Source organism: Gorilla gorilla, chromosome 11, assembly GCF_029281585.2.
Source record: "Gorilla gorilla gorilla isolate KB3781 chromosome 11, NHGRI_mGorGor1-v2.1_pri, whole genome shotgun sequence".
NCBI classification, from domain to species: Eukaryota; Metazoa; Chordata; class Mammalia; order Primates; family Hominidae; genus Gorilla; species Gorilla gorilla.
This window is the reverse complement of record NC_073235.2, coordinates 110544510-110570857: the sequence shown is the minus strand read 5'-3', so window position 1 is coordinate 110570857 and position 26348 is coordinate 110544510. Positions and strand designations below refer to the sequence as shown.

Below are 26348 nucleotides of genomic sequence, written 5' to 3'. Positions count from 1 at the left end.
ATTATATTATTAGTACTAGTAGTAGTTGTCATAGTCGTAGTAGTAATTGTAGTAGTACTGAAAGAGTAATTCATTTTTGCCCCACTTCATGAAATAGGCTTAGTGCGAGATCTCTTTGATCCATATAGTTCTTGGCACCCAACCATAAAATGGGCCACATGGAAGGATTTCTAAAATGAAAGCTGTAGACCAGAAATGTCAGATTAATGATGCTGTTTGTGTATTCTTGATGACCTGTTCTGGATCTGCCAGGATTTTGTCCTTGGGGATGATTGTGATGGAATTTACATACTCAGTAGAAGGTAGTTCTTCCTATCTAAAGAAAACGAATGGCTTCCCTGTGGAAGGGCTATGATTATTACCAGGTTCGCTGACAGTACCAAGACAGTGCTCACAGAGTCATGGACTTTCTTAGATCTGAAAAGGGCATTGTAGGCAACCAGTAATCTTGGGCAAGATTTGTTGAAGTAAAGAGCAGAGAAGAGGGTGCTGTGTAAGGAGAGGTAATACATGTGAATATATGGAGGGTGGAGTAAGCATGCTGTGTTTATTTGGGGAACAATGAGGAGAGTTCTCTGACTGGAATAAAGTGATTACATTCCCATTGGACAGTAGTGGGAGGGAAAGTTAGAAAAGTGAGATGGAGCCAATCAGAGGCCAAATTCCTTACAATGATTTGGTAAGCAAAGGAAGGCTACATAACAGTTTTGGGGATTATTTTAGCATCCAATTTAGAGCCAAATCCAAACTCTGGCTTTTTTTGGCTGGGTGAACTCAGACAAGATACTTAACCTCATAAAAATCTTAGATTCTTCATCTATAAAATAGAATTAATAATATCTTCCTCGTAGAGAAGTGGTGCTGGTTAAACAAGATTCTGTATGAGATGCCCTCAGCAAAGTGCCTGGTGGAAATGGAGTTCTGAGCAGGGCAGTGAGGAGATAAAGGCGAGGTTGTAGAGAGACTGATCTCTGGCAGCTGTATGCAGAAGAGATGGAATCAGAAGAAACCAGAGACAGGGGACCAGTTTATGACCCTTACAGCAATACCCTAGGAAGTGAAGGGACAGGCTGTCAGACTAGGAAGAAGAGGACACAACTGTACAACTCTATTCTCTGTAACTTCTTTTTTGTTGCAGACTAGGTAAATGAAATATAACCTTGTTCTGTGATGTTAGAGCTCTATAACCTTGTTATGTAGTGTTAAAAGTACAGCAGCAATCATAGACTCTTTCTTTTTCCTTGAATAGGCTGCCAGCGATCCATAGGTCTTTCCAATGGGAAAGCCAAGGTGTGCAACTACAGTGGGTGGTATTACTGCAGTAGCTGCCACGTGGATGACAGCTTTCTCATCCCAGCACGCATAGTCCACAACTGGGATACTTCAAAATATAAGGTAGGTACAAAAACTCAGTTCACTTAATAATAATAATTCAGGTGTTCATATGTTCTCAGGTGGATTATAAAGATGGTGATCAAACAATTTGAAGCAGATATGATTAGGTAGTCTCATAAAAGCTGCAAGACCTTACCTAATGCTTCTTATATATCTCACAGTTGAAAGGCTTCTTAACTATGACTCTTATTAGTTTCCTCATTTAAAAAGACATATAGAGCAGTTTTTACTTCTGGTGCTAGAGAGAATTCTGAGAGAGAGGAGCCTCTTTTATTATTTTTTATTTGATCTTATCTTCAACATTACAACACTATGGGAAGATAAAAATGGGAAAATAATACATACATGAACATGCTAGTGATCTTTCTAGGCAAGGCCTTATATAATCCAAGATATTTCTTTTGTTTGTTTGTTTTGTTGTTTTGTTTTGTTTTTGTTCATTTGTTTGTGTCGGCTTTTTTTTTTTAGACATTGTCTCACTCCATCACCCAGGCTGGAGTGCAGTGGCATGATCTTTGCTCACTGCAACCTCCACTTCCTGGGTTCAAGTGATTCTTGTGCCTCAACCTCCCAAGTAGCTGGAATTACACACACATGCCACCACGCCCAGCTAATTTTTGTATTTTTAGTAGAGACGGGTTTCACCATGTTCCCCAGGCTGGTCTCAAACTCCTGACCTCAAATGATCTGCCTGCCCTGGCCTCCCAATATGCTGAGATTACAGGCATGAGCCACTGTGTGGTCCGAGATATTTCTTATAGTAGAGTAGCGGTCCTACTCATGTGAAGGTCAGTCTTCTAGCAAATCCAGGCCTTTGGAACTAGAACCAGAACCTTGAGAGAAGCTGTGAAGACATCTGACTAGGGGCCAACAGCAAGGAACAGTACACTGAGCCATCCTCAGGCCTTTGTCAGCACTGCTGTTTTTTAAAAAGGAGAGCAAGTGAGAATCACAGGTATATGCTAATAGGTTTGCAAAGTAACTGCTAACAGCCAAGGAGGCTCTTCAGGAAGTATAAATAGCAGGCTTAGTGGCTATAAAAATGCAGGTCAATAGAGGAGAAAAGTGAGCACGGGGACACTCCAACTTAGGAGCCTAGAGACAAGAGGAGGGACCAGCAAAGGAGGCCAAGAAGGAGTGAGCAGTGAGGTAGAAGGATCCCAGGGCGTCTGACAAGCCACGTGAAGAAAGTGTTTCCAGATGAATTGTGACAGATGCTGATAGCTCAAATAAGATGAGCACTGAGAACTGACGATTTGCTTTAGTAATGTGAAGGTAATTAGTGACCTTAATGAAAGCAGTTTGAATGGAGTGGTGGGAGCAAAGGTCTGATTGAAGTGGGTTCAACATAGAATAGAGAGAGAGAAACAAGAAACAAGAATAGACAACTCTTTTGATAAGTTTTGCTATAAAAGGAAGAAGAGAAGTTGGAGTAACTTGGAGGGAAGTGGGGTCAAATTAGGTTTGATTTTTTTTTTGTTGTTTTAATGGAAAAAATAACCATATGTTTTCTATGCTGATGTAAACTATCCAGAAGAGAGAGAATTGCTAGAATGATATGGTTGAATCAGTAAGAATGATGGAATTGCGTGAACAATAGGAGGGTCTGGCTATTGCTTGGAGCATGGAATAAGAGAAAAAAGCTGTCTGCAGCCATGGGGGCCAGTAGGTACTTAGATGTGATGTTGGAAGCTTGTTGAAGTTGTATTCCATTTATATCAGTAGCTTTCATCAGATTCTTTTATTTCAGCATCTGTGATCTTAAAGAGATGAAATACCCAGTCCAAGTTACCCTGTGAAGTGCCATTATCTTCTACTTCGTAGAGAAAATAGGGGTGATTATGCAATAATCCTGTCAACTGACCTATAAACATGCCTACATCCGCATCTATCCTCATTGTCCTCCTTCCAGCCACCAAAGAAACATTACTTGTCATATGAAAGTTTATCCCTTCTGCCTGTATTCATGGTCTTCTCCTCTCTTCTCCATCACAGTTTTGCCAAATCTTGTCTCTTCTCCAACGCAATTTTGCCAAATCTGTTGACCCTTGGCAGTTTCTTATTCTACTGGACTTCTCTAGGATACACTATTTGACCAGATGGACCATACTCCTTTTGAATTCTCCTGCCTTGGTTTTGATAACACACCCCTGGTTCTCCTCCCTCTAACTCTTCTTTTTCAATCACCTTCTCTAATTTCTTGTCCTCTGCCTAAACCTTCAATAGTGGGCTTCCTTAAGATTCATTATTTTGTTTCCCACTTTATTGTCTTTCTATTGGGCATCTCCCTCACTTACATCATTTTAACTACCAGGATTCTTATGCTGATAATTCCTACTTTTATCTGCAGCTCCAGTTTTGCTACTAAAATTGAAATCTGTGGCTTTAATTGCCTATTGGACATCTCGACTTTATTTTCAACCTAGTAGTCTTCAAAATATATAAATTGGTTAGCTATATGGTACAGCATTTCTATCCTTGCATTAAAAAAGGTAGTAGAATTTGGCAAGTCCAGGAATCTAACTCCCTACTGAAGTAGCACTCTAGGCTTAGGATTCTGTTATGATCCTGCATCTTACACACATAATAGATAACATACTTCAATTACCTGATATGACCAGAAGCTTTTCTGATCCTTCTGCCAGAATGTTGTGACATCTGCCTTGAATGTACCTTCTGTGCAAGGGGCTTCATATGGAAACAGGCTGTATGACTGCTTTTAAAATTGATCCATAATAATTGTACATGTTTATGGGGTATATGTAATATTTTGATACATACATACTATGTGTAATAATTAAATCAGGGTATCCATCACCTCAAATATTTATCATTTCTCTGGGTTGGGAACATTCAAAATGTTCTCTTCTAGCTATTTTTGAAATATACAATAAATTGTTATGAACTATAATTGCCCTACTATGCTATCAAACACTAGAACTTCTCTTTCCAACTATATTTTTATACACATTAACCAACCTTTCTTCATTCCCCTCTTCCCCCTACTTTTCTTAGCCTCTGGTAACCACCATTCTACTCACTACCTCCATGAGATCAATTTTTTTGCTCCTACATATGAGTGAAAATATGTGATATTTGTCTTGTCTGTGCCTGCCTGCCTTCTTTTCTTTCTTTCTTTTTTTTTTTTTTTTTGAGATGGAGTCTTGCTCTGTTGCCAGGTTGGAGTTCAGTGGTGCAATCTCGGCTCACTGCAACCTCCGCCTCCCAGGTTCAAGTGATTCTCATGCCTCAGCCTCCTGAGTAACTGGAACTACAGGCACGTGCCACCACGCCCAGCTAGTTTTTGTATTTTTTTAGTAGAGACGGGGTTTCACCATGTTGGCCAGGATGATCTCGATCTCTTGACCTTGTGATCCACCCTCCTCGGCCTCCCAAAGTGCTGGCATTACAGGAGTGAGCCACTGGGCCGAGCTGGCTTATTTCACTTTAATTTCCAGTTCTATCCATGTTGCTGCAAATGACAGAATTTGCTGCATTTGACAGAATCCATGTTGCTGCAAATGACAGAATTTTATTCTTTTTTCAAGGTGTGGAGTGCAGTAGCACGGTCATGGCTCACTGCAGCCTTGACCTCATGGGCTCAAGCAGTCCTCCCACCTCAGCCTCCCGACTAGCTGGGACCATAGGTGCACACCACTACATCCGACTAATTTTTGTATTTTTTTGTAAAAGAGTCAGGGTTTCGCCATGTTGCCCAGGCTGGCCTCGAACTCCTGAGCTCAAGCAGTCTTCCCACCTTGGCCTCCCACAGGCATGAGCCACCACACCTGGACAAGAATTTCATTCTTTTTTATGGCTGAATAATATCCCATTGTGCATATATACCACATTATCCATTTGTCCATTGATGAGCACTTAAGTTGATTCCATATCTACCACCTTTTGGTTATATATCTAGCAGTGAGATTGCTGGGTCATATGTTAGTTCTATTTTTAGTTTATTGAAGAACTCCCATACTGTTTTCCACAGTGGCTGTACTAATTTACATTCCCACTAATAGTGTCTGAGCGTTCATTCCCTTTTCTCCACATCCTCACCAGCATCTGTTATTTTCTGTCTTTTGAGTAATAGCCATTTTAACTGGAGTAAGATGATATCTCATTGTGGTTTTCATTTGCATTTCCCTGATGATTAGTGATGTTGAGCATTTTTTAACATACCTGTTGGCTATTTGTATGTGTTTATTGAGAATTGTCTATTCAGATCTTTTGCTCGTTTTAAAATAAGATTTATTTTTGTTGCTACTGGGTTGAGTTGCTTATGTATTCTGGTTATTAATCCCTTGTCAGATTAATGGCTTGCACATATTTTCTTCCATTTTGTACATTGTCTCTTCACTTTGTTGGTTGTTTCTTTTGCTATGCAGAAGCTTTCTAGCTTGATGTAATCCTACCTATCTATTTTTGCTCTTGTTGCCTGTGCTTTTGAGGTCTTACCCAAATAATCTTTGCCCAGGCCAATGTTCTGAAGCATTTTTTCAGTGCTTCCTTCTGGTCATTTTATTTGTCAGGTCTTACATTTCAGTCTGCAATACATTTTTATTTGATTTTTGTATATCCTGAGGGGGTCTAGTTTCATTCTTCTGCATATGAATATCCAGTTTTCCCAGCACCATTTACTGAAGAGACTGTCCTTTCCCCAGTGTAGGTCCTTGGCAGCTTTGTTGAAAATGAGTTGGTTGTAAATGCATGGATTTATTTCTGGGTTCTTGTTTTGTTCCATTGGTCTATGTGTGTATGTCTGTTTTGATGCCACCTTGCTAACAGATGTCTGAGACTTACTTTCATTGTAACTGTGTTACCTGGGAGCAAGTAGGTGGGGAAGGGCCCTAGAGCTGTCACCTACCTGGAATCTTTGGCGTCTAATAAAACAAACATGAAAATTGTGAGTAGTCAATTGGCTTATGTCCTTTTCTAATATATCCCTGGGCAACTCTGTGTCCAGTTCTACCCAATAATCATCCAAATCTTCACTGTTTTCAAGATGCCTCTTCCTAATTATTCTCAGCATATGACCTTGTCTCCTACTTCAAGGAGAAAAATGAAGTTATGAAATATGAATATGAATATCTACAAATCTATCTATATTTGTACCTATCCTGTTTTCCCTCCTAACTTGAGAGAAAGAAGAACCCCTTCTCTTGTTTAGTGACCATCTTTCCACCTGTGCTCCAGATATTTTTATCCATCTAGGGAATCCTTGCTTATTCTTTGAGAGCTAAAGAAGGCAGGTCCTCCGTGGTGACAGCTTTTTTGTTGCTCCTCACCATTCCCCATTGACTGCATTGCTGGCTCTCTCCTTCGTGCCACCATCGTGTCATGTGGACCTTGAGAATTGCACTTATTAAGGGATTAATAGCAGGAGCTTGGAGTTAAAACCTCTACCTGTTATCAGATGCTTGATTTGTTGGGGCAAGTTGCTTGAATTTCCTAGAGCCTCAGTTTTGTAATCTGTAAAACGGGCCCAGACTGCCAGAGCTCAAGTCTTAGCATTGTGACTTGTTAGTTAGCTGTTTAACCTAGGCAAGTTATTTAGACTCTGGGTGTCAGTTTCCTCATATGTAAAATGAGGATATTAATGCCTTATACAGTTACTGCTGGGTAAATGGGTTAATGCATGTGTCATGTTTAGAACAGTGCCTAGCACATAGTGTGTACCAAATTTGTTCTCATCATAATTTCACATATTTACCTAAAAGAGTTGTGTGAATTGGGGTAATATAAGAAAAGCACTTAGCAAATGACTGTGATAAGCACTTAATTAATGGAAGCTGTTACTATTTTCATTATCATAACATCTATATAACAGCTAGTTGCTTGTCTATTTTCTCTATAAAGGTGAGCTCTCTGGGAACATGGAATGTGTGTTAGCACAGTTCTGGCACATAGTAGACAAGCAGGAATGTATATTAAATGAATGAAAGAATGAAGCCTGTCCCCTGGGAATATCAAACTCAATAGTTCCCAAATTGGCCTTATCACATTACACTCACCAGATGTTCCCCCAAGTGCACATTATCTGTCTTAGTGAATGCCCCACAGTCACCGCTGCCAGATGTGGGAGACATCCTGGACTCCTCCCTCTGCCACACCTACGCTGCCTAAGCAGTTAGCAAAACCAAGCCTTTATTTTAGCTCTTGAGGCCATGCTCTCCACTGTACTCCAGTTCCACCACACTAACTCAAACCCTCAGTCTCACTTACATGAAGGAAGTCAGAAGCCTCCTATTTGCGCTTCCTGCCTTTAAGCATCACTCTCTGGCTGGTATATTTCAAAAGAAAAGTCCTAATCTTACCTTAAGTAAGTTTCTTACTCTCTCTCAGTCTTAGTTTCTTCACCTTTAGAATGGAAATAATAATAGAACCGAGTTCATAAGGTTGCTGTTTGCTTAAATGATTCACAGAAAGCACTTGGCACAGGGTGTGGCACATCATAAGCCCTCAGTTATGGTTAGCTTTGACTACAATTGTATACAGGACAAATACAATTCTCTTAGCCTTCGTGATCCTTAGTCCCTGCCTGCCTTCCTAGCTCCTTCATCCATAACCGTTTCCCAGCACCAATCTCTTCATTAATATTACAGCCATCCGTCTATTTCCCTGTCGTGCCGTGCTGTTTCACACCTCTTGTCTTCCTCTTGCCCTCACCCACAGCAGCAAATCCTAAAACCCAGCTTAAAACCTCTTTTCCTCTCCTGATTGTTTCTTTCCTCTCTACCAGACAAAATTATCATTCTATCCTCTGCTTCTTGTACTTGACACTTTGAATATAGGCTATAAATATATTTGCCATGTGTGTATTAGATAAAAACTTATTTAGAGGGAAAGAATGATAGTTGAGCTTGGTTTAGAAGTTTTGGATTAATCTGCTTGGAGCGGGGCTTTGACAGCTATGAGAGGTGTACAGAGAGCAAGTGAGTGAGGCAGTCCGAGCCCTGTGATCCATTGAGAGCTTAGGCGTGTGGCACTTGCCACCAGAATACACACCAATTAGTAAAGCAAAAGCAGAAAAGGTGGCACTGAATAAGAAAAATGAAAAGGCAAGCATGGTTGATGATGGCATGAAATGGAGGAGGAGATCCGAGTCTGTTTGCAGTGAGCTCTGAAGGTCACAGAAATCACCAATTTAGCCATCATTGACACTTAAAATCTCTCTGTAAAGCAGGATGTTTTGTTGTGGTGGTCATTCAAGTAATTAGATTTGATTTTGAGAGGATAGGTAGGTAATTGAAGATATTAGGTACACTCGCTTCATCCGTGTTGCACATGAGGAAAATCTCCTTTGTCAGACCACTCCTTCCCAAGTTCTTAGTGGACCAAGGAAGATTTTAAAGCAAAAGTGGACCTGGTGGATTTTATCTGGATCATCTCTCATTGGCATTAAGTAACTATATTCCATTTAGTCCAGTGTCTGGCTGTCTTTTCTCAGATATCAGGATTTAACTTAATTCTCCTAATTGTGAGGATCAATTCAGACCTATCAGTTTCCAAGACCAGACATCGTTCTGTTAGATCTGCCTGCTATCCTTAATAGCAAGTACGTGACTGGCTTGAATAGCCATTTAAAAGAGTAAAAAAATGGTTTTGCAGAACAGAATGAAATCTGTCATCTTAAGCATTTCCTGGCCTGCCCTCTGGAGTATTAATAATCCTAATTATTTTTAAAGCAGGATTTCATCTATTTTCTGGTGTTATACTGAAGATTGAATTGAGCTCCAAGATTAGGAAGTGCTAAACCCTATCCTCAATTTCTATAGCCATTTTCTAATAAAATCTCTTTGAAGATAACTTTCCCTATACCCCTAATCAAAAATATCAAGCATAGCAAAGAGATGTTAAGGAAATCAAACAACCCTAACTCTTCCAAATAGTTCCCCTTAGTTTTGTTTTAAAACAATTTATTTGTATCCTAGCTTGAATATTCACATTCCATTTAGCTAGGGGTTTTCCATGTTACATAAACCATTTCCTATCTCTACATCTTGAGAGGTATTCAAAGCAAGCTCTACTGCCCTTGTGGAGCTGAGGAAAAGCTCACTGATGGGAAAAACCTCTTGATCAGAGTCATTTGGAGATTCTGAGAACAAATTGTAATTAAACTGAAGGTTTCCTAATTTCTCCTCCATTAGCCCACTGACTGTTTTAACAGGACTAAGAAGTATTACCGTTAGAATTGATTTTATTATGATTTTGGCTATGAATTTTTATGATAGAAATGGGAATAAACACAGGAAGGAAATGTTTTACCAAAGCAATAAGTGGTTATTTTACGGTGGTAAGATTATAGATATTTTTTTCCTCTGTTGATCTTTATTCTCCAAATTTTCAGTAATGGGATTATATTACTTTTATAATTTTATAAATTTTAACTGTCATATTTTATTTAAGAAAATATATATTAAAAGTTAACTTTTTTAATGCCTTGGAATTTTTTTTTTTTTTTTTAGAGACAGGGTCGTGCTCTGTCACCCAGGCTGGAGTGCAGTGGCACGACTGTAACTCACTGCAGCCTTGAACTCTGGCACTCAAGCATTCCTCCCACCCCAGCCTCCTGAGTAGTTGGGACTACAGGCGCACGCCACCACACCTGGCTAATTTTTAAATTAGTTTTTGGTAGAGACAAAGTCTTGCTATGTTGCCCAGGCTGGTCTCAAACTCCTGGCCTATAGCAATCCTCCTGCCTCAGCCTCCCAAAGTGTTGGGATTATAGGCGTGAGCCACTGTGTCTGGACCAGAATTATAAATGTAAATGATTGTTCTGTCCTGTGATAGATAACTTGAGAGTTTAATGGGATAACTGAGGCTGTTTTTCCCTAAATGCCTTGCACTGCTATATTTCATTGATTCTTCTTTTTTGAATATAGTATACTTTCAGTAAGTTCAAGGTTCAAAAAGTAAAAGGGGGCGTGCGTACATACATAAATAATCTCCTTTTTACTCACCCCATTCTTCTCAGAGGCAACCAAAACACTCCCTTCTCGTGTATCCTTCCAGAGATATTTTATGTACATGTATTTTTTCATACAAAAATGACAATATAGTATACACCCTGTGCTTAGAGAGCTTTCCATTTAGATAATAAAACTCTTCCTTGCATTTTTAAAAATATTTCATGAATTTTACATGCATATTTACACACACACACACACACACACACACACTAATTTATCTAACCAGTTCTTTTTTGGTGGACATTTAGATTTTTCCAGTCTTTTGCTATTATAGACAGTAATTCAATGAATAACTTTTTACATAATATTGAATATAATTTTTTTTCATTGATAAGCAAAACTATCTGTAGATAACTTCCTAGATATAGGTATGTACATTTGTGAGTTTGATGGATAGTGCCAAGTTGCCCTCAATTAGGGTTGTATGCTCTTTGTTTTCACCTTGTAGCTTCCTGTAGGTGCCTCTCTTCCCCTGGTGCTAGGATGTCAGCTGTCATTTATGTTGTATCCGTGCTGCCTCTAGCTATCTTTTCTTCTTTATGGACTCTAAATATGTTATGAACTTAGAAACAAATAACCAAGCTGTAGGAACTATGTCTAAAGCAAGAGTGTATGCTTCAAAGTTATGGCCAGAGCATTGTAAATTATTCATTCATTTGTTCAACAAGTATTTATTGGATATTTATTGTGCTCACTGTTCTAGGCACTGGGGATATAGTTTCTGCCCTTATGGATGCTCTTATTCCAGTGAAAGGAGAAAGACAGTAAAAAAAATACACAAATAGACTGGGCGCAGTGGCTCATGCCTATATTCCTAGTGCTTTTGGAGGCTGAAGCAGAAGGATTTGCTTGAGACCAGCTTGGGCAGCAGCAAGACCCTATCTCTACAAAAAAATTTAAAAATTAACCAGGCGTGGTGTCATGCACACGTAGTCCTACCTAGCTACTCCAGAGGCTGAGGTGGGAGGATCCCTTGAGCTCAGAAGTTCGAAGTTACAGTGAACTATGATCATGCCACTGCATTCCAGCCAGCCTGGGTAACAGAGCAAAACCTTGTCTCTAAAATAGAATAAAATAAAATAAATTGCACAAATAAGTAACTTTTGTATAAATGAAATGTTATTGAACTTCAGTTTTATTTTAAAGTTAAAATCAAATGGGATCCTACATGTCAGTGTCCTGCTTAATTACATTATAGGTTAGTCTTCATTTGTAGCCTACTTGCTGTAAGATGGAGAAGGGACAGGAAAACTCTTTTATGGAGTGATAAGCTGATAGAGTATGGTAATATTATTAAAAAATAAGAATTGTGAATGTAAACAATGCTAAAAAGCACAGAGCAGAGTATCCAGGGATCTGAGTTCTGGCTCTAATTCTACCATGACATGACCACAAATAAGTTACTTATGCTCTTTGTACTCAATTTTCTCTTCTATTAAATACAGGCAGTGGATTAGTTCAGTGTTTCTCAAAGTGTATTCCATGGAGCATTACCAAATTCTTTCGTGTTAGTAGGTGTTACGCAAAAAGGAGGGCCACAGCTAGGCCAGCTTTATGGGAATTGGAAAAGGGCCCCTCCAGAACACAGCTCAGCAAACTCACAGCTTAGCAAGAGGATGCAGCAAGGTAGAGAAAGACGCCCTTTCTTCTGGTTGGTGAGTGGGGGTCCGGGCTGGATCTTATCTCCCACACTCCCACCGCCCATGCATCATGTGCAGCACTCAACAGCTGCCCTGTCTGTAGTAAAATAGCTTTGAGAAGTGGCTGGGTTAAGCAGGTTTTCTTCGGTACAAGATGTCTCAGTTTTAATATGCAAACATGCTGTACTTTGAATCTCCAAGGAAACAAAGTGGTGTGTGGCATACATCTTATTGGACCTTAAAACATCTTTTTTGTGGGACTAGTGTTCCTTGGAACACAAGTTGACAAAGATTGAATTAGATTATCTTTACTAGTCTTTGTTATTCTACAAGTCCTTCTTATTCATGTTTTATTCTGATACATTTTCCTCCTTTAATAAAAACAACGTCCACACTACCACCACCATAATACCATGTCATCTCCAAATTGCTATCTATGGTTAAACATTCCCTTTGCCCCATTACATTATCACCAGGGGCTATTTTTGTGGGGGAGCATACCAGAACACTCTCCCTCAGGATTACGCAAACCTGAACAACATTCAAGAACTTTGTTTTTAAGAAGTGGCTGTCACTAGCGTAACAAAAGTCGTATTATGTTCGAATCTATACTGATGACACTTAATAATGTTCAAATCAAGTGACATGTGTTTACTTATAAATGTATATGTGTAAATAGCAGATCTGATCATTATTAGTTTGTAGCTAATCATAATGTGATTTTACCATTTTCTCCACCTCCTCCTGAATGTGAGGTAGGGGAGGAGGCCTCTTTCCTCTTGGATTCCTCCTTCTCATCTCTCTTGAATCATGTAGATGGCAGGGTTGTGAAGAAAGGATCAGTTCACAAACTGCAGCACAATCACCGTCACAGAGTTGAGTTCTTATAGCTTAAACTGTTCTGTTTATAAGCTACAAAAGCTATGGAAAGAAATTCGTTCATATGAATAGAATGAATATAATTAATAAATATTAAATATTATTTGGTAAAATACTAATAGGTCAATACTAATACTAATGTGAATGGAGTGGTATCATGGAAAAGAGTGCCAGCCGAAACCATTCATTTGAGCTCATTCATCTGCACCTGACTAGCAACTGAATTTTTCTTTACATCAGAAATGGCAGCAGGCTTTTTAGGTTTTTCATAGTTTGGTTGGCAAGAAGTAGGACAGTAGCTCTTAGCTCTTAGTTGGAACATAGTCAGTGTTCACATATAATTCATGTAATATTTATATTAACAAAAAAACTTTTTCTCACATAAACTTTATCACCTAAGAATATCTTTGGCTTTTGTTCCTAAGTAACTTTTTTTTTAACATTTTTAATTCGAGTTGAGTTTGAGAGTGCAATCCTCATGCCAGTGTGGAGGGTCATTTAGAACTTAGGAAATCAGTGGGGATACAATGCTCTATTTTGCAAAAATAGTATGCCATGCCAGATTTTGAGTTCTCTCAAAAATTCCCTCACCGATTGTTAGTGGCTGATTCTCAAAAATGAGTGCATGTGCTCAGCCTTGCTGCCAAAAATGGCTGAACGTGGTGGGGATTTGTTCATGTACTCAGGCAGCAGCGGTAGCGATGTGCACCATATGCCTACTGCTAGTAACAACTGGTGAAGGCAGCGCCTCCGACATGGTTGAAACGAGCTCTGTTTTTGTTTTTTGTAATTTCAGTTTATGAATACTGATGTCAGTGGCTGCTGTTCCATTTGTCTCACTGCTTTTACTTTCTCTGTAAAAGATTTTTTTCTTCCTTTCGGGCTTAAGTACCACCTGAAGAGAGAAGCCTTTTAAGGCCTGGGAGACTGGCCAGTGCCCTCTGTCACTCTGTTCACCTACTAAAAGGTAGCATTGTTAACCTAATTCAGCAGGGCTCTGACTCCATATAAACACTGCTCAACAGAGCCAGAAAGACTAATTGAATTGTACAATACATCATTTTTTAGCAACAGTTTCAAGTGGGTTGTACTTCATTTCCCAAAACACCATCAGTCTTTTCCTCATTTTAAGATATTTAAATATCACAAATATTTAATCATGATAAATAAAATATTTAAACCCAATTCTTTCTTTCCCACTGAACTGTGGGCTATTATACCTAAAGACAGGGCCATGTTTGTTTTATTCTCCACTGAATGCCTAAGCCTGCTACAGTATCTGGCATGTACCTGTGTCTATTAATATATGCCTCAAAAATAAAAGTGAGGAATAACTGTTATTTCCAATCTGGTTAGATAGTTGAAGATTTTGGCTAATTCTAGGTGCCTCTTTGTGATTTTCAGAGACTGTAAACTTCTCTAATTCTGTAACTCTAACTCTGCAGGATGCTATAGGATCACACAACAGGTACCTCAAAAATAATTGCTTATAAGGAAAAAAATTAGAAGTTTATTTTTTAAATGATGTATTTTTTTGCATTCCTATAAAGAACATAAACTTTGGTATAAGCTTTGCAATATAAGAAAATGATCATATTGAATTTTATGTTTATGTACAAGAAATTTATAATCAACATATAATAGTCATACATTTAATTATGACATATACATACAGAGGGGTTTTTATGTTTGTTTCTGCCTGTTGTACTCTATTCTGTCCCGCATTTGTTCACCAAGTGAATTTCTGTTTATCTTCTACACCCAGATCCAGTGCCACCTGCTTTGCCAACCCTCTCCCCACCAGGAGAGTTGATTTCTCCTTCCTCTAAGCTACCAGTGGGCCCCATCCATACCTCTTTTGTAGCAGATGACAGGGTACACGCTGCATGTTACATGTGGTTTTGTTTTAAATATTTGTCTCATACTAAACAGTGAGCCACTTGAGGGAAGGAACTGTATCCTATATATCTTTATTAATATACTTCTAGCCTACCATATGAAACATAGATTTTTTATTTTCTTTTTAATAAGCAAAGTTTTTTGTTTATTTTAATGTTGAATTCTAACCTTGCTCCTAGAGAGATTTTAATAGAGAGTTTTTAGAGAGGTTTTATCTTCCATAAATAGAAACTGAGCCAACTTTCTATGTATTAGTAGCCAATCTACATCTCACTGTCAGTGATTGGTATGTAGAGATTCTGAAAAATTACCCTCATGTTATGCATTATTTAAGCCACTCCCTCTGTATCTCTGAGACATTGTGTTTCCATGTACTATTTATTTCTACTGATGACAATGACATTATAAAATGAACTTTCATAGTCTTGTGGATTACCATGGATTACCACTCGAGGTGAATACAGAATTGGATGGATATATTGGCTAGAGTTAGCTGAAGTTCAAAGTTGTAATAAGAGCAACTCCTTTCTGGTCACTGAAGCAGTATATTTGAGCTTGTTTGCTAGTCAGTCAGATTATTCTGCAAATAATATCCTTTTATCCTTTTTGAATGTTGTAATATGTACATGATTTACTCTTTTTATTTGTTTGTTTGTTTGTTAGATGGAGTCTCGCTCTGTTGCCCAGGCTGGAGTGCAGTGGCATGATCTGGGCACACTGCAACCCCCGCCTTCTGAGTTCAAGCAATTCTCCCGCCTCAACCTCCCAAGTAGCTGGGATTACAGGCATTTGCCACCACGCCTGGCTAATTTCTGTATTTTTAGTAGAGACGGGGTTTCGCCATGTCGGCCAGGCTGGTCTCAAATTCCTGACCTCAAGTGATCTGCCCGCCTCAGCCTCCCAAAGTGCTGTGATTACAGGCATGAGCCACCACACCCGGCCTTGATTTACCTATTTTTTAAGTGGCTACTTTTCAAAACTGTTATGGAATATTCATACATATATATGCACATATAAATTTATGTCATTTTTAAGAATCAGCATTTGTGTTAAGACAGTCTTCTTAATTAATTCCTTTTTTATTTTGAAATAATTGTGGATTCACAGGAAATTGCATAGACAATTCAGAGAGGTTCTGTGTACCTTTCACACAGTTTCCTCCCTTGGCTACATCTTAGGCAACTAAGGTCCAATATCAAAAACAAAAAACAGCAAGTTGACATTGGTATAATAGGTCAGTATAACGGCACCATACTGTGCCGTTCTGTCACATGTGTAGGTTCCTATAATCACCACTGCAGTCAAGATACAGAATTAATAAATTCCTTCCTAGCTTACAGTTGAATGTCTGGAAGACAGAGAAGTCAAAATTTACATTTAATTCAACTACAGACTTTTTCATTTGTCTGTATTGAGAAAATAATCGTGTTCCTTTGATATTTCAGCTATGGTTCCTAGTTTGAGCAGGTGTGGAGAGCCAGGTGCTTCTCCAGGACTGACTGAGGACGCTTGTTTTGTAGGTGTCGAAGCAGGCCAAGGAGTTTCTGGAGTACGTGTACGAGGAGCCGCTTATCGACATCCAGCAGGAGAACGCCATGCTGTACCACCACGCAGAGCCGCTGGCCGCCGTGCTGCGGCTGCGGCAGCGGCTGAAGTCGCTCCGAGCCTATTTGTTCAGCTGCCGGGCAGCGGTGGCAGAGGATCTCCGCCGCAGGTAAGAGTCATAAATCTCAGACGGCTCCCGTTTGTTTTTCTTTCCCGCCCACGGAGGGTGGTGAGATTATCTCCAGAGGGCCTTTCCAGCATGGACCGCCTCTAATTTTGTGGCTCTCCCTCCGCCTCTCCACTGCCAGCCTCTCTCTGGGCTCATCTTCTTACTTTTTTTACTCCAAGGTCCCCATTTGGTTAAGCCAAGCAAAATGAAAATAACATTCACCGTTACTGAAGGCTTTCACCCATGGATCGAGTGCCCAGGACGGTGAAGGCTTCTCTTACCAATATGTTAATTTGAGATAATAATCATGGAAATATCTATATTGGTCACTTATGTAGTATTTTATACTTTTCCCAATTTCAATTCCTGTTTCTCATCAGCAAAAAATAAGCGTATTTAAAATAGTTCATAACTAAAAAGCATTTTCAATGGGAAATAAGTAAATGGTTATTCAAATTTTATTTTATTTTATATACTTATTATTTTTTTATTTTTATTTTTAAAGAATAGAGACAGAGACTCATTCTGTTGCCCAGGCTGGTCTTAAAATCCTGGACTCAAGCGATCCTCCTGCCTCAGCCTCCCAAAGTGTTGGGATTACAGGTGTGAGCCACTGTCTGGGCCTCAAATCTTATTTTCTGTACAGAAACAAATACCCAAACTTGGTCAATGATGTAGGCAGAAGAGCTATAATTAAAACGCACAGGCCCAGGATTCTGCCTTTTCATCTTACCGTGGGTGCAGGCTGCTTTCCCGTAACTTAGTTAGCTCATAGTTCATAGAACACCAAGTCCAAAGCAGGCTCAGATCCTTAAAGCTGAAAGTGAAATGTGCCTGCTCTCATAAAATTCCTTTTTTACAGACAGATTTTATAGGCATTTAAAGTCTCACCCTTGGCATATACAAACTAGCTTATACTTGAAATAATTGTTGATGGCGTTCATAAGTCTCTAAAAATACCTTTTAATTTTTTTGTTTTAATAGAAATGACCAGCAGCATGCATTAGTCATGTTAAATGTTTTTGGAGGTAAGCCTACCTGCCTAAGAACTTTTGGAAAGTATTGAAGTGATGGAGTTTTGAGATCCAATTAGATCCAAAGAAACTGACATAACCCCGGGCATCTAAAAAGAACTAAATGTAGATAGTAAAGGATATATAATATCTAGACAAGCTCTCATAAAATAATAATGAAAAGACAGCTGCCATAAAGCAAAATACTTCTCAGTGGTAGTCATTCTATTACCTAGTTGTTTTTCAGAAAGCACAGAAAGTGGTCAGGATTTATTCTTATAAAGTCTAGGCAGATCTTAATTTTAAAAGATCAGGGCTTTCCTTGGAAGGCAATAGAATTATATGTCTCAAACTAATTTACCAACTAAACCAGATACAAGATTTTTAATGTTCAAAGTATGTTCTATTATTTTCAGTACCTTTTGGCTTTGCTCAGAGCTTATTTTTCTTGTGCCTGTATTTCTAGACAATATTAAAATCTCTACATAGGAATCATGTTAGATACCTTTATGGTATAATGTTTTGCTCTGCTTAAAATATGCCAAATCAGGGCACACATTTAGAAGTTAAATAGAAGGTCCTCTCCTCATATGGATGACTAAGAATCTCTACTCAATTCCAGCAGTCTGGTGGTTTACCACCATGTACTGTGCCTTATGGCCAGACCACCAGGAAAGAAATGGGAGTTCTAGAAACAAGGCACTCCCAAAGCTATCAGAATGAAGACAGCATTTTTCCCCTTCATTTTCCCTTTTCCCTATATTTTTCTTTCCTGGACTTGTTCATAACCATTATATAATGCAATGCCTGGCACAAGGTAGGTGTTCAGTAAGTACTGAATGGATAGATGGAGGGAGGGATGGATGTATATTGTTTCACTTCAGACCACTGAGTAATAGCTAGTAGCCCAATTTTGGGGAGGGAATCATCTTCAGAGTCTTCTTTTTCTTACCTTCCTATTTTTCACTTAGCGTAATGTCTGACCCATCCAAAACACTCAAAAATAGTTGTTGAGTGAATAAGCAAATGAGTGAAAGAGCAGTCAAATCAGTCCAAAAAATTTAGATGGTTCTGTTTCTGAGATAACTCTCAAATCTTTCCTCTCCTTTTTACTTCTAATAAACTACCCTGGTTGAGAATCTCAAGGCTATTGCAGTGTCCTTCTAACTAGCCTAACATTTCTTCCCTCTTCAATCCAACCTTTGCATTAGATAAATTATTTAAAATAGAAGTATAGAATTCAAGATCTGCCCAAGTCTAACCCAGTATATTGTTCTACTCTCAAATACTCTGCCCTTCAGGCAAAAATTACTACTTTGCTCTCAAGGCATTCCCTTGTGGGAATTAAATGAGTTCACACAACTGAAGTGCTTAAAACAGTGCTTGGACATAGTAAGCATACAGTAAATACTATTATTGTTATTAATATCACTTTCTTATCCTAGACTGTTCTTATATCTGGCTTTAAAAATATTTGATAAAATATTCCACTTAAAAGCCACCACCTGTTATTTTCTCTACTAGAATTAATCCTCTTTTCCTGCTGCTATGTCAAGAAAGGAGTGAGCAAGGGAGAGTGGATGGAAAGCTAGCTGGGCCCAGGCCTGTAGTTTCTGCTTATACAGTGCTTGCTTCTCCATGTGACTGTTTCATAAAATGGGTGGAGCAGTCTGCCTACAAGCCAACAATGAGACATTGATTCCTACAGAAACTGAGGAAGCACTGCTTTATTTTAAATTTTGTTATTTTAGATTTCCTGTACTTACATGTTGTTAAAATATTGTTTAGGGTTACCATTTCTCTCAAACCTGAGGCAGAGAAAAGTGTGCTAGTAACAAATAGTACTTTTACGGTTTTTGAGGGAAGGGGTAAGTTGAGGGGGGATGGTCTTGAATTTTTTTTTAATCTTTTTTATTAAAAAATTTAATTAAAATGTAATTTTAAAAAATTGTTTTTCTAGCCACTAAACAACCAGGGATGATTTATTCTGAAATACGACTATTTAGTGAAATAATCTCCAAGAGTTTTGCCGGGGTGTCCATACTTCCTGCAGCCAGGCCACACTTTCTTTTTTTTTTGAGACGGAGTTTTGCTCTGTCACCCAGGCTGGAGTGCAGTGGCACGATCTTGGCTCACTGCAACCTCTGCCTCCCAGGTTCCAGCAATTCTCCTGCCTCAGCCTCCTGGGTAGCTGGGATTACAGGCATGTGCCACCACACCTGGCTAATTTTTGTATTTTTAGTAGAGACAGGGTTTCACCATGTTGGCCAGGCTGGTCTTGAACTCCTGACCTCAGGTGATCCGCCTGCCTCAGCCTCCCAAAGTGCTGGGATTATAGGTGTGAGCCACCACACCCAGCCAGCCACACTTTTTTTTTTTTTTTTTTTTTGAGACAGAGTCTCACTCTATCGCCCAGGCTGGAGTGCAGTGGCATGATCTCGGCTCACTGCAGCCTCTGCCTCCTGGGTTCAAGCGATTCTCCTGCCTCAGCCTCCTGAGTGGCTGGGATTACAGGCCTATGCCACCACACCTGGCTAATTTTTGTATTTTTAGTAGAGACGGGCTTTCACCATGTTGCCCAGGCTGAATCTGACTTCTTAAAAACAAAGTTAGTCACCAATACCTTTATATGTAATGAGTTTATCCAAAATCAATATTTAAGGCTCCCTTTGTTTTGCCTGAGGATACGACACCTAAAGTGGGGGAGTTTAAACAGTGAGGTGAACTTGCTGGACTTAACTAATCTCATATATCCCTGATAGAAATTGAAAGAGGGAGGAGTTGATGGGGAACAAAAAAAAGCAAGAGAATCCAGTTCTTATCTAGTCGTAAAAGGCATTCTCTTCCTGCCTGGTTTTTACCTCAATATAAGAGTGGCCATTAATCTCCAGCAAGTAGGCCCAACATGCCGAAGACCTGTCAGCACCGTATAAACAGAATAAAGCAAACTGTTAATATTGCTGTCGTGAGAAAACTGAAAACAGACTGATTAATTGTATTGGCGCTCGACCGCCAGGGAGCCAGCTTTGGCCGTCGCCTTATTAGGGAAGTCATAGTTTGCTTTTAGGCCTTTCATTATGATGGCTGTCCGGTATTCATCCTCACTGTTTTTGTTATTGTTGTTAAATGAACGCCTTGTTCTTGAACCCACACTGCACATCTTGACTGGCAGGGGTGATTAGTTTAGAAAAAGTCAGTGTCCTCCCCGAAGCTTAAAATGTTTACAGTGCTGACAATTCACTGTTTCTGAGGACTCCCAGATGGCGGTCCTGCTGAATTAGTTCAAGGTCTAGTTAACTTTTCATGAGAAGAATTATTTACAGTGTCCACACATGAAGGTGCATGAAGAACTCTGTGGAAAATCTGGGCATACATGGCAATGTCAGGACACATCCGGATCAGCCCCTGTTAGGGAAATTTCTGGGAGGGACATTAAGAACTGCTAGGAAGAGCCTCAGCTCTTGCTGAACACAGGAACAGCAGGATGTGTCACACACAGGCATGGTAGAATGTGTCACCTCAAGGCCAGATTTGGCCAGCAGACATGTTTTGTTTGGCCTCACAGGGATGGCCCCACAAAGTTTTGAAATTGTGAAATAGTTGCCAACTTTAAAAAAATCAGGAGTTTTCATGCACACACAAAGTGAAGCTTTCTGGTTTCTCTTGGGAAATGAGTTCTGATTACACAGAACTTCCCTCATTCTGTGTAGCAGAGATCAGCTTTAGACACTTGACTTGCCACTTTGCCATAACTTCTTCTGCTCTAGTTTGTCTCCCCAAACCCAGTGCCACTTGGCATATAACACATGCTGCCCTGTTTTTCTCATCTCCAGCCCATTTAATTCGTTTATGGTGGTTCCCTGGGCCTAGGCATTCGAGGTTTTAACCCCAAGGCCATGTAATTAAATATTAAGAATAGAGTTTGTCGATGTCTCAGATACTAGATCCGTAACTCGGTCAGGAAGTTCATCTCAAAGGATGCCGAATGTCTAGATGTGGTTCTCTCAAAAGACAGACATGAAGAGGCTTGTAGAACTAGAGGAAATAACACCAGGTCGACTTCAAAGTTCCTCAGAAGATGTGTTGGGGTGTCCTAAGGCTTGGGCTAGGCCATTACAATGCGCCCCTCAGGCAGTTGCGGTACAGTGATTTGAGGGAGGGACCATTACCTGGAGCAGCAGCCTCACCACAAAGCTGAAGATTAGAGCTGGGTTACCAAGCCCAGGTGGGGCAAACTGAGAAAAAAGAAAAAAGCGAGGACACAAATGGAGGTAGTTTATTATAAACTCTGAGTTAAGTTGGACGGCCTGAGCTCAGAGCTCATTTCTGTCTCTGTTAGCTTTCAGAGCCAGTTTTCTCACCTGGAGACAATACCACCTCATAAGGAAAGTGCGAGGATTCGGGGATTTAATGCCCAGAACAGAGCAAGCTCTCAGGAAATATTAGCTGCTATAACTTTTATTTTAAGCAGATCATAATTCAGGAGGAGCCAGGAGGTGAACAGGGGAGAAGAGGCAAAAGGAAGATGAGCCTGGAGGCATCCAAGAGCCTGGGATTCAGGGAATTGCCACACCTTTCTGTGCAGAGCACACAGGATCAGTAGAAGTTATGAGATGCGGACTCTGGCCCATCAATAGTGATCTACCCGGATCCCTCAGGGACCATGCCCCTTAATCCTCCCTCCCTGCTCCTAGCATATTTAATTAATGTCATACTCTCTAATTTTTTTACCTGCCCTCTCACTAAAAAAAAAAAAACAAACAAAAAAACAACCCTGTTCATACTACCACCTAAGATCCCATCTTAAGCACTCAGAACTGTCTCCATTTCCCTTTTGCCCACTCACTTCTGACGTGGCCCCTTGCAGGCTGGCTGTGGATTGCACTCTTCTCTGACACCTTGACTTCCTGAGGCCCTTGTTTCTTTGGCCTCCTGGGCATTGTTGGTCACCATTTCTCCTAGACCTCCTTCTCCCTGTCCTTTTCTGCACTCTGTCCTGTCCGAGTCTCCCCCTTCTCCTTGCCCTCAATGCCTCCACATCCTCCAGCTCCCTAATGCTAGGAATACCCAACACCTCGGCTGCCCTTCTGCATAATCCTCCAGCCTTGACAGGAGCCAATGGGGCAACTTTATGTGAGCTAGCAGAAGGTGCCCCTTTCTCAGGGCACTTGGTTTTGTTGTTGTTGTTGTTTTGTTTGTTTGTTTGTTTTGTTTTGTTTTTGAGACAGAGTCTCTCTCTGTCACCCAGGTTGGAGTGCAGTGGCGCGATCTCAGCTCACTGCAACCTCCACCTCCCAGGTTCAAGCGATTCTTCTGCCTCAGCCTCCTGAGTAGCTGGGAATTACAGGCATGTGCCACCACACCTGGCTAATTTTTGTATTTTTAGTAGAGACAGGTTTCGCCATGTTGGCCAGGCTGGTCTTGAACTCCTGACCTCAAGTGATCCACCTGCCTCGGCGTCCCCAAGTGCTGGGATTACAGGCATGAGCTGCCACACCTGGCCTTATCAGGGCACTTTGTTGTCATCTGCAGGGAGAGAGTCATGGTCCCTCTGTAAATCGACACTGACTATAAGGTGACAACGTTTGGCCTAGCACTCTTCCTTGAGGAGATCACTCACTAGTTTGTTATGTCCAGCTGCCTACTGGACATCCCCACTTCAAATTGAAATTATTTTTTCCCTGAAAAATATATCCATGTGGGCCAGGCGCAGCAGCTCACACTTGTAATCCCAGCACTTTGGGAGGCCAAGGTGGGCAGGTCGTCTGAGGCCAGGAGTTCAAGACCAGCCTCGCCAACATGGTGAAACCTGTCTCTACTAAAAATACAAAAATTAGCAGGGCGTGGTGGCATGCACCTGTAGTCCCAGCTACTCGGGAGGCTGAGGCAGAATCGCTTGAACCTGGGAGGCGGAGGTTGCAATGAGCTCAGATTGCGCCACTGCACTCCAGCCTGGGAGGCAGAGCAAGACTCTGCCTCAGAAAAAAAAAAAAAAATATATATATATATATATATATATGTGTGTGTGTGTGTGTGTGTGTGTGTGTGCGTGTATATGTATGTATATGTATGTATATATATCCATGTGGTCAGGTATGTTTCAGTTAATCGTGACATTATTCCCTTATTTTCCCCTAGTTTGAACCTTGACATAGTCCAAAAGTTTTGCTTTAAGGTTCTCTAAGAGCCAAATTCTTCCCTTATTTTTCATTCCCATTGCCATCCCCCTTGTCTCTACTCTCATCACCTTATTTCAATAATTTTCTTTTCTTTTATCAGCGTGTGTGTGTGTGAGACAGAGTTTCGCTCTTGTCACCCAGGCTGGAGTGCAATGGTGCCATCTCGGCTCACCGCAACCTCCACCTCCCTGGTTCAAGCGATCCTCCTGCCTCAGCCTCCCGAGTAGCTGGGGTTACAGGCATGTGCCACCATGCCCAGCTAATTTTGTGTTTTTTGTAGAGACGGGGTTTCTCCATGTTTGTCAGGCTGGTCTTGAACTCCCGACCTCAGGTGATCCTCCTGCCTCCACCTCCCAAAGTACTCGGATTACAGGCATGAGCCACCGTGCCTAGCTATTTTAATAATTTTCTTTTTTTTCATTTTAATACTTTTCTAGCTGGGGATCCTACCTCCCCATGGCACCCCTCCTCAGTCCCTCTAACATATGTACTACTGTAAAATGGTCTTATTAGACAGTGAGTAGTTCAGCTACCTACAGGATAATGCAACACCCTTGGATGGGTTTTCAAGGTTCTCTGTCATCTGACCCTGACCTACATGTACAACTTTAACTTCCACATGGTTCCTGTGTGGACCACACCACGAGCCAGAATCTTCCACTGTGTTCCTGATGGACCACAGCCACCCCAGCCCAGCCAAAATGACATACTCATTTCCTTGACACCAGCTCCCTCCCAGTCCTCTTGACTCGACTTGACTTGGCTTCTCTTACTTTAAAGCCAACTCAAGTGCTGCCACTTCCCCCCTGTCCTCAGTAGCTGATCCCTTCTCTGGTTTCTGCCAGCAGTGATCATCTGGACCACACATTTGGCACTTAAGGGCTTGGATGGTCTTCTTTTTTTTTTTTTTTTGAGACAGAGTCTCTCTCTGTTGCCCAGGCTGGAGTGCAGTGGCGCGATCTCCGCTCACTGCGAGTTCTGCCTCCCGGGTTCACACCATTCTCCTGCCTCAGCCTCCCGAGTAACTGGGACTACAGGCGCCCGCCACCACGCCCAGCTAATTTTTTGTATTTTTAGTAGAGACAGGTTTTCACCGTGTTAGCCAGGATGGTCTCGATCTCCTGACCTCGTGATCCACCCGCCTCAGCCTCCCAAAGTGCTGGGATTACAGGCGTGAGCCACCGCGCCCGGCCAGGGCTTGGATGGTTTTCATCTCCTTATGTATATATCCTCTTTTGCTGGCTAGATCAGAAGGCCCTTAAAGGCCGTGATTGTCCTCAAAACCTAAAATAGAAGACCACACATGCTAGTGGTGCAATAAAAGCTTGTTAATAATAGTAATTATGTGTAGAATAGTTTACTGTATATAAAGATAATTATGATTTCATTAGTCACAAAGTACTTCCCCTTAAATATATTATTTGTTCTTTACAGCAGCCCTTTTAGATAGGTAGGGCAGATGGTATTTAGAAAGAAGAGAAAGCATCACTAAACATCAGGGAAATGCAAATCAAAACCACAAGGAGATATCATCTCACCCCAGTTAGAATGGCTATTATCAAAAAGATAGAAAATAACAACCACCAGCAAGGATGTGGAGAAAAGAGAACTCATAAACTGTTGGTGGGAATGTAAATTAGTACAGACTCTATGGAAAACAGCATGGAGCTTCCTCAAAAAACTAAAAATAGAGCTACCATATGATCCAGCAATCCTACTACTGGGTGTATAGCCAAAAGAAAGGAAATCATTATGTCAAATGGATATCTGCTCCCCCTATTTATGGAGATCCCACTAGTCACTGTGGAAGTGTCCATCAAATGGACAAAGAAAATGTGGTAAATATACACAATGAAGTACCATTCAGCCATAAAAAAGAGTGAAATCCTGTCATTCACAGCAATATGGATGAGCCTAGACAATGTTATGTTAAGTGAAATAAGCCAAGCACAGAGAGACAAATACTCCATGTTCTCACTCATATGCAGGAACTGAAAAAGTGGATCACATAGAAGTAGAGAGTAGAACAATGGTCACTAGAGGTGGGGAAGGGTAGAGGGATGAGAGGGTTAGGGAGAGGTTGGGTTAACAAATACAAATTACAGTTAGAGAAATAGGTTCTGGCATTCTATAGCACTGTAGGGTGAATATAGTTAATAATAATTTGTTGTATATTTTCAGATAGCTAGAAAAGTGCATTTTGAATGTTCCCACCATAAAGAAATGATAAATGTTTGAGATGATAGATGTGCTAATTACCCTGATTTGATTATTATACATTGTATAATGTACTGAAATAGTACATTGTACTCTATCAATACATATCATTATATGTCCATTAAAAATATTTAAGAATAATTTTTTTAAAAGAAGAGAGGCCGGGTGCAGTGGCTCACACCTGTAATCCCAGCACTTTGGGAGGCTGAGGCAGGCAGATTGGGAGGTCAAGAGATTGAGAACATCCTGGCCAACATGGTGAAACCCCGTCTCTGCTAAAAATACAAAAATTAGCTGGGTGTGGTAGTGTGCACCTGTAGTCCCAGCTACTCAGGAGGCTGAGGCAGGAGAATCACTTGAACCCAGGAGGCGGAACTTGCAGTGAGCCAAGATAGTGCCACTGCACTCCAGCCTGGCAACAGAGCGAGACAACATCAAAA

General features: G+C 40.5%; 1 protein-coding gene across 2 annotated transcripts in view; it reads left to right on the top strand.

Annotated features, from left to right (window-relative positions):
* PLEKHM3 (pleckstrin homology domain containing M3) overlaps window positions 1-26348 on the top strand; it is a 203710-nt gene that overhangs the window by 77985 nt on the left and 99377 nt on the right. For both annotated transcript variants that reach the window (XM_004033125.5, XM_055379506.2), the window contains 2 exons: window positions 1250-1395; window positions 16306-16499. In XM_004033125.5, the coding sequence (XP_004033173.2) occupies window positions 1250-1395; window positions 16306-16499 (340 nt within the window). The remainder of the gene's footprint in view (window positions 1-1249; window positions 1396-16305; window positions 16500-26348) is intronic.